The 9406-nt window shown below is 43.6% G+C and overlaps 1 protein-coding gene across 1 annotated transcript; it reads left to right on the top strand.

Moving 5' to 3' along the window:
• The first annotated feature begins 8096 nt into the window (after nucleotides 1-8096).
• LOC112651142 (proteasome subunit alpha type-6-like) lies at nucleotides 8097-9078 on the top strand. Its single transcript, XM_035700003.2, is given in 2 exon segments — nucleotides 8097-8509; nucleotides 8512-9078. Coding segments are annotated over 2 exon segments (738 nt in total). The 5' UTR covers nucleotides 8097-8169; the 3' UTR covers nucleotides 8910-9078.
• Nucleotides 9079-9406: the final 328 nt, after the last annotated feature.

Raw genomic sequence — 9406 nt, 5'->3', positions numbered from 1 at the left:
TGGATTACCTACAGTTCTCGTTTACTCCAGAGATGGTTTTCAGAACTCTTCCATAAACGTGTAGTTGTGAATCACTAGTTGGTGACCTTTCTCTGGGCTATAGTTTTCCCCTAAAGAACAGCTGTGGAATTTATCTTCAGGAACTTATAAGCTGAGTAAGGGATGCCTTTGCATTTTAAATATAATGTCAATATTAATCAGCCAAGGACTGCCTTCCTCCATGGAAAAGACTAGAAACTGGGTGATTGTTCTTGCCATAGTTCAGGCTGATGTACTCAGACTACTACTGGGCTGGGTACTGTGATGAGAGTCACTGAGCAGTGGGTGAGGGAAACTCGTGTACTCAAATGGCTTTTTCTCTGAGTTGGGAACACCAGAACAGTTTTGGAGACTGGTACCTGTCATTCAACATCTGACATGTTTAGATTTTAAGAATCTCCAGGTCTTAACAGGTCTTGCAGAGGAAATCTTCAGAGGATTTGAGGACACATTTTCTTATTGGGGAGGTTTTGTTCATATGCAACTGTACTGTGAGGTGATGAGACAGTAAACAGCGTTGGTTTCTGTGTGTCATCAGAGGACCCAGAGCTAGGTGACAGAGGATCATGATGCACAGTAACGAAGTGCAACAAGAGTACAGAACGTCTGTGAGCTAAATATTCTTAACCTGTCGTCGTTGAATTTACAAGTCAGCTACGTCTTTAAGGGTGTCCACTGCCTATCCTCCCACGGCCTTAGCTATGGCACTAAGGGAGATGATGTGGGCTGCTGGGAAGAGGAGTCAGGCAGCTCTCAGGGCTCCTGAGGTGGCCACAACCCTGAAACTAGTCAGTCTGCTAGGGCCTTTCTGTGATGAACCAACCACATTTTACAGAGATTCTAAGGCAGCAACAACTCTCAGGGAAGTTTTCATTCCCTGCAGACAGCTCCCCAGTAACATGTGGTGAAACCTAGAAACCGGATGCCTCACACAGATTCATTGTGCTAGGCTCTGGGAGAGAGTCTTTGTTGTTTTGCTGTCACATCAGCAACTGCCTCTAAGAGATGCTTTAATACATATGGCAAGATTGGAAAAAAGTTTTCCTTTGGAATTCTTCTGGGTTTTTATTTTGGAGGTAAAATGACTAGGTTTAACTTTTTGTATGACTCTGCCCATCTCTTGAGTATGGCCAAAAAAAAAAAAAAAACTCTAGAAAGAAAACACTGAGGGGTGACATATGCAAGATGGAGAGCTAGGAGGTCCCAGTGTCCATTTCTCCCACAAAAACAACAAATAACTACAAACTGACAAAGCTCTGAAAAAGCTTTACACTATGACAAAGAAGCAGCAAAAACCTTGCAGGGCTCAAAACCCAAGGATGGTGGCATGAAAAGTTCAGGAAGTGTTTTAGCAGGGTAGCCCCATTCATGAGTCCAGAACAGTTCAGCAGTAGGAGGGGGCCCCAGAGGAGTTCCACCCCACATGGGAAAGGAAGAACAAGCCTACCACTGGGGACATTTGTGGCATTTGCTTCTAGGTCTCCTGCAGTCTTCATCACAGTTGACTGCAGCTGACAATTGTCACAGCTGTGAGACATGCCCTCAGGGGCTCCTGTTGCTGCTGTGCCCTGTTCCCAGGACTGGGATGTGACGTGCATGTACGGAACCTGAGCTGCCACTGCTCTGAGCGTCCCCAACACCAGAGCATCCTCCCCTGCCCTGTTCCCCACCCCTGACTCCCAAGCCACACCTTGACCATCATTACCCTTGGCCCTCTGCCACTGCCCTGCACCCCACCCCCAGGCCTGGCCACAGAAGAATAATTGCCAGCGCAGGCACTGCCATTCGTTATTGGTAGCCAAAATAGAAAAGCCTTTCTGGTGGTCGTAAGTTAATATAAATCAAAAGTTCATTTCTGTTAGGCAAATACTGAGCTCCTTTTTTGTGCTAGGTATTTCTGTATGCAGATGACAGAGGCCCACACTTACTCTCAATGGGCGAGCATGCCCTGCGTGGGAGACCGACACAGGGAGCTCTGTCATCAGGAGGTGGATGGCAGAGACATCCACCACATGCGGCAAAGGCAGGAGTACGACCAGAGGTCGGCTTAAAGAGTTTGGAAGAATGATTTGAAGAAATGGTCCTCAGCAGATTCTCAAAGCATGATTAGAAGCTAATTGGATCAAGATGGGCAACGAGAAGAGAAGGGAAGGTGATCTCTGCAAAGGTGGAGGAGCATGGACACCAGCATGGAGTCTGCGAGAAGACCTGCAGCATGGAGTGTGGGGCAGAGCGGTCAATGAGGAGGCTGCAGAGGGAGCCCCCCTAGCCCCTGCTTGCATAGCCCAGACTTCACCCCAGAAGCAGCATAAGGTCCAGACCCAGGAAAAGGACATCATTAGGGATGTATTTTTTAAAAATCCTGCATAAAAGTCACTGTGGTTTATGTCTCAAATTTAAAAAGTAACAGATGGGGGATCCCTGGGTGGCGCAGCAGTTTAGCGCCTGCCTTTGGCCCAGGGCGTGATCCTGGAGACCCAGGATCGAGTCCCACATCGGGCTCCCGGTGCATGGAGCCTGCTTCTCCCTCTGCCTATGTCTCTGCCTCTCTCTCTCTCTCTCTCTATCATAAATAAATTAATTTAAAAAAAGAATAAGAAGTAGCAGATGGAAACAAATGACCCACTTAAAAATCGGGCAGAGGCCTTGAACAGACATTTCTCCAAAGAAGATGTACAAACAGCCAATAACTGAAGAAATGCTCAACATCACTAGTCCTGAGTGACGTGCAAATTAAAACGACTGTGAGATACCACTTGACACCCATTAGGATGGCAAATGTTAAAAAAATAATAAATGCTGTTGAGGATATGGGCATTGCCCATGGGGTTGTAAAATGGTATGACACTTCCCCAGTGGAAAGCAGTTCAGCAGTCCTCAAAAGGTTTTTTTTGTTTGTTTTTTGTTTTATTTTTCCTCAAAAGATTAAATGTGGAATTAACACATGAGCCCAACAATTCCACTCCTAGGTATATACCCCAAATAATTGAAAGCGGGGACTCAGACACTTACACAGCAATGTTCATAGCAACATTGTCTGCAGCTAAAAGGTAGAAACAACCCAAATGTCTGTCAACCACGGATGAATGGATAAACAAAATGTATGTACGTGCAGTGGAAAACTATGCAGCCCCCAAAAGAGATGAAATTCTGACCTAAGTTAGTTAGAACCTGGGTAAACCTTGAAGACATTTCGCTAAGTGAAGTCAGCCAACCATGGAAGGAGGAATACTGTATGATTCCACTTACCCGAGGTAAGTAGTCAAATTCACAGACGCGGAAAGTAGACTAGAGTTTCCCGGAGGCAGGGGGCCTTTGGGAGTCTGGGATGATGATAAAGTTCTGGAATTGGAGAGTGGTGATGGTTGCCCAACAGTGTGAATGTACTTCGGCGGCATTGCCACTGAATTATACACTTAAAAATGATCAAGATGGTAAGTTTTGTTATACATATTTTACCACAGTTATTAAAAAACAGGAGAGAGAAAAGACTTATCTACAAATTGAAGGACACATGGATGGAGGATGTCTATTGTTTGTGAAGGACAAAGGGGTGGGGCACCCTGAGAAAGCGTGAGATCCCCTTTCCACAGTGAAGGTCAGAGAAGCCCTGACCTACAACCCAGCAAAGAAGTCATGGTTTATGTCCGCCTCCAGACAACTGAGAGGTGCTGTGTCCTGTTAACTCCAATAACAAAATCTGTCCATCAATCAATCAATCCAACAAACCACTTAAATTTGATAGCATAGTGTTTGGTGCAAGTGTTGGGGCGCTCATCTGAGACAGAGTGTGTGCTGTGGGACCGTGTGGGCAAGTGGTTTGGAAGTTTAAAGATCTACATAAGCGTGTCCTTATGATTTAGCATATTTATTCCTGGTTCAGTTCCAACAAAACTTCTTCCATATGGTCTCCAAAAGACATGCACAAGAATATTCGCTACAATATTCACATCATGCCCGCTAAGAAAAAATGGGTATGCAAATGTGAACAGTCAGCAGAGTATGAAGCAGCAATGTGAATTCATCTACAAATCAACCAGTGATTAGAACAAATTTAACGGACATAACGTGAAGCCACACACAAAAGGGCACATGCTCTGCGAATTCCAAACTTAACAGACAGAATTAATCCGTGCTCTCAGAAGTGGTGGGAAGGGCTACCTTTGGGGTGATATAGACCAATGGGGTGCCCAGGGGTCGAGTGGCAGGTACTGGTCACGTCTGCTGCTTAAACTGGTCGCGAGTTGCGGTGGATTCAGGTTGCGAACGTACATCAAGTGTCTCAATTTCAACAAAAATTTTTTGAAGAAGTGGAAACAAGTTTTCAGAATGCTTGAAAGAATTCCCAAGCGGTATGAGGCAGGGCTGTCGGGTCTCTGGATATAAAGTAGATCTAGCCAGCTGCACACTCTGACGGCCCTGAAGATTGTCAGGGGACCAGGAGGACCCACAGAACTGGCCCCAGTGTCTCCAGATGCACATCCATATGAACAGGAGCCAGGCACTGAAGCAGCCTCCCCCCTGGCTTTTCTCCCCTACCTGGGCCTCCAGAGGTGAACCAGGGTCTTTTCCTGGCTGCCTCCTCTTCTACCAAGGAGCAGTGTGATTGTTCGTGTTGGATAAAAGCCCACCCTGGTAAAAGGCAGTTTTAAGGGATTTGATAAAATTTATTGTGAAATTAGTACTTTCAAAAAGGTTTGATGGTTAAAAGGTTAGTATTTTCTGTTTTATTGTTCTTCCCGAAATAAGGAATTACTTCTGTTTTGTTGTTCTTCCCGAAATAAGGAATTTCTCTGAATTTTTTCAGTAATTTCTCTGCTAGACTGTAGTCGCTCAGTAACTGGAGATCCTGCCTCATTGCTGGGGAAGAGAGCCTGTGGTCTCCCCATTCTGTTTCTGGCTTCCACACTTGACTTAGGTCTCTGCACCGCTCTCCCTTTTCTCTCACCCACATCATCATTTCTTTAACGCAGAAATCCTTTTCCTGTGTTGGGTCTGTGCATTGTTGACTCAGGCATTGTCCTAACGAGGAGACTTTGAGACCAGATGGTTGTATGTGTTGACTGAACACGTGGCCATTGGTGGAGGCCAAATAAATACCAAGAAAGAGTGAAGATGATTAAAAACTTACTTCTTCGCATACTCCTGGGTTTTAATAAGTGATAACCCAGGGTCCCTATGAATACCCAAATATTTTTATTACATTTATGTTTACAGTGCATTTTTAAAATCCTATGGGAAGAAATTGTTGAAAACAGGAAAATCTGTAATCCAATTTGTCTGTTCCTTTCATTTTTAACCCTTTTTAGATTCATTCTTCTTTTCTCCTCCAAACAATGAAGATCTTCAAGACATTCTGTTACTATCTGAATAAAAGAAATTTTTAAAGCATAGTTTAAAATGGATTTTTTATGGCAAATAACTTTCCAAGTGAAGCGTGACATTTAGAGATGCCACATGTCACTCTACACCTTGAAAATGTTACCTATTATTTCATTATCACAAAGACAAGAACTCATAATTTAGGTTTAGCATGAAGGTATCTCAGTTATTTAAACAATGACTGAGTAGAATCAGGAAAGGCAACTAGAAAAAAATACATATATAATATATGCATAGAATTTTTAAAAAACAAACTTGATTTTTTGCCAACTTTGCCAAGCATTTTCTGACTGTATTTGATCAATTCAGGATGATATTAGATAACAAATGAATAAACATGTCTGTGACCCAATTTATATGTAATCACTGCGTGTACATATATAGTTGAGGGCCACCTGGGTGGCGCAGTCAGTTGAGTGCCCGACTCTTGGTTTCAGCTCAAGTTGTGATCTCAGGGTCATGAGATTGAGCCCTGCATCAGGCTCTGCGCTCAGTGGGGAATCTGCTCCAGTTTGTCTTTCTCCATCTCTCTCCCTCTCTCTGCCTATCTCCTCTCACCCCTGAAATAAATAAATCTTTTCAAAATGTTAAAAAAAAAGATACAGTTTTAAAAGTGACAAAACATGGCTGCAGGAAGAGAACATCTTCCAGTGGGTGACCAACACAGGGCCTGCGGTGACCACATAGACCCACCTTTGTGAGCTCGACTATTGATATTCACCTCCTTTAAGAGCACAGTCTCTTTGAAAAATAAGTTTAAGGCCAATGACCTCATCCTTTTCCTACTTTCTTGGGTAAAGAAAAAAGGCATAGAAAGATCCATTAATTATCCGCAGATCCAAGCACTAAATACAGTGCAACAGAGCCCAGAGCTGAGTCTTCCTGTACCAATAATACATACACATGGTGGAAACCAGTTTTCTGGGGGAAAATTGGTACCAGAAAAAAAATATCACTAAATGATGCTGAAGTAGAATTTAATACAACCAGAGACAAGCTTCCTTGATTCCAAGGGTGTCAGGAAACAGTCCTTTGGGCCAGTGAAATCCCATACTATACCTACATATGCGTCAACATACATAGCTTTGTATTATTTGCTTCTAGTTTCTGCACGTTACAAATTTGGTAGTAAGAATAAATGTAGTTCGCAGTAATATCATAGAGGGATGAATTGCATCTATACTCAGGCTCTAGAAGGCCACCTCCATCCTGACTACTCAACACAATACATTGTCTACAAGCAATTCTCCAACAATTAATTTGACACAATTCAGTGTCCCCAAAATAGAAAACTGCCACATCCATCATAATACCGACTTACCAAACGTATATACTTTTTGGCAATTGCAAATGAATTTTAAGTCAATTTATAATCAGATGTGATTTTTTGTTTCAAGTTTTTATTTTTTTTTAAGATTTTATTTATTCATGAGAAATGCAGAAAGAGAGGCAGACACATAGGCAGAGGGAGAAGCAGGCTCCCTGCAGGGAGCCCAGTGTGGGACTCAGTCCTTGGACCTGGGATTATGCCCCAAACCAAAGGCAGATGCTCAACCTCTGAGCCCCCCCAGGCGTTCCCTCAAGTTTTTATTCAAGTTCTAGCTACTTTCCATTTCATTTAATGGATCCATTAAATATATTATAATTTGTTGACTACTGCAACAGGGACTGCAAACCCTTGAGATTACATAGTTCTGCTGGTAAAAGGGAAATGACAGTAATTGTCACGTCTCTCACACAGAAGCCCTCCATAACTGCTCGTAGGAGGAGATAAGAAGGCACGGAGGCCAGGGTGGCAGGCAGGATGGGAGGTGGCTCAGATTAGGGCCACATACATTTGTGGAGATGAGTCTTCATGTCTGCGACTGACCATGGAGCCTCAGATGTCTGGCTGTTAAAATATGGAGACATATGGGGTGAGGGGCATCAGTCCTGGGGTTTTGTTACAGGATGGAGGGAAGATGTTGGTGCCAACGGTTCCTTATGTATTTAATCCCTTAGTTAACATGAGATGGTCCTGTCAAGCCAGGAACGGAGCTGCTTTACCAAGGGGTCTGGGGTTCTAGGGTCTTGCATCATGCAAGGACCATTGGTGTTCCTTCTGCTTCTCTGATGGGGCGTGGTTGGGCAGTCAGGGGACCACATTCAGGGGAAGATGGACCTGCCAGAGCCTCCTTTCCTCTATGGCTCTTCCCCAATTCCTGCTCCAGGTGGTAAGTAGGACAAAGACGCTCTCTTATCAGAAACATTACTGTGAAATGAGCGTAATGCCAACATTGACATTTCCTCATGCCACTTGACTTCTCATTCCAACTGCTAAGACATGATCATCGGCAAACAATTCTCATGACAATTTATGGAAATGTTCTAACCAGATGATCGACACAGACACCCATGAGTCTATCTCTGTGAATATATATTAATTTCTATAGGAGCTTGGTGTTAAGCCATCTCCCATATCTTTTAATAAGATTTATTTCTAATACTAAAGTGTCCGTGATACAAATGCCGCTTTGACACAAATAATCAGATGTAATTTGCACATCTTTTTGTTGTTGTTGTTCCTAGGTTTTTTTTTTTTTTTTCATTATATTGTTAGAGAGTCTTTGCAAATTAAATGTGTAATGCTGGAGTCCCCCAAAATAGGGGACATTAAAAAATGCACATAGAACTTCTGGGGGGATTTGTACGCCTGGTGTGGGAGCTACGGGGCTCAGAGACAGTGCTTGAAGTAGTGGGTTCGCCAACATGTCCCGTGGTTCCAGCGCTGGGTTTGACCGTCACATTACCATTTTTTCACCTGAGGGCCGGCTCTACCGAGTAGAATATGCTTTTAAGGCTATTAACCAGGGTGGCCTTACATCGGTAGCTGTCAGAGGGAAAGACTGTGCAGTAATTGTCACACAGAAGAAAGTACCTGACAAATTATTGGATTCCAGCACAGTGACTCACTTATTCAAGATAACTGAAAACATTGGCTGTGTGATGACAGGAATGACAGCTGACAGCAGATCCCAGGTACAGAGGGCACGCTATGAGGCAGCTAATTGGAAATACAAGTATGGGTATGAGATTCCTGTGGACATGCTGGCAAAAGAATTGCTGATATTTCTCAGGTCTACACACAGAATGCTGAAATGAGGCCTCTCGGTTGTTGTATGATTTTAATTGGTATAGATGAAGAACAAGGCCCTCAGGTGTACAAGTGTGATCCTGCAGGTTACTACTGTGGGTTTAAAGCCACTGCAGCAGGAGTTAAACAAACGGAGTCAACCAGCTTCCTTGAAAAAAAAGTGAAGAATAAATTTGATTGGACATTTGAACAGACAGTGGAAACTGCAATTACATGCCTATCAACTGTTCTATCAATTGATTTCAAACCTTCAGAAATAGAAGTTGGAGTAGTTACAGTTGAAAATCCTAAATTCAGGATTCTTTCAGAAGCAGAGATTGACGCTCACCTTGTTGCCCTAGCAGAGAGAGACTAAACATTGTAGTTAGTTTACCAAATCCATGACGCCACTTGCCTGTGTCTGGTAGCAACAGACCAACATCATGGAGGCCCCTGGATTGAAAAAGGAACCTCTCCCACTCCTCCTGCCACTGTGAAGTGGTTAGGACTCTGTATAAATAAAAACAGTGCTTTTGGAAAAAAAATGTACATAATCTTATTTTGACATCAAATTGCCCATAGAATGTCCTATGATATTGTGGGTTGTAATTTGCACATCCGTCTCTGTGTATTTGACAAACGCTGGCTGTGTTCAATCACCCACCTCACCGAGGATACTTCTAAGAACAGAGAGGTTCGCCTGGCCAACTGCACTCGTGGGTCTGAACTGGGGAGACTCACTGGTACTCGGGGACGTCTGGGCAGCTTTCAGAAGTCCAGGATGCCTTCACCCAGCTGCTGTCTTTGGTGCCTTGGGAGGGATAATTGAGGCCAGAGTTCAATGGCTCTGCCACTCTGGTGACTCCTGCACAC

The sequence above is a fragment of the Canis lupus genome, chromosome 16 (genome assembly GCF_003254725.2).
Source record: "Canis lupus dingo isolate Sandy chromosome 16, ASM325472v2, whole genome shotgun sequence".
Taxonomy (NCBI): Eukaryota; Metazoa; Chordata; class Mammalia; order Carnivora; family Canidae; genus Canis; species Canis lupus.
This window is presented reverse-complemented; position numbering and strand designations above follow the sequence as displayed.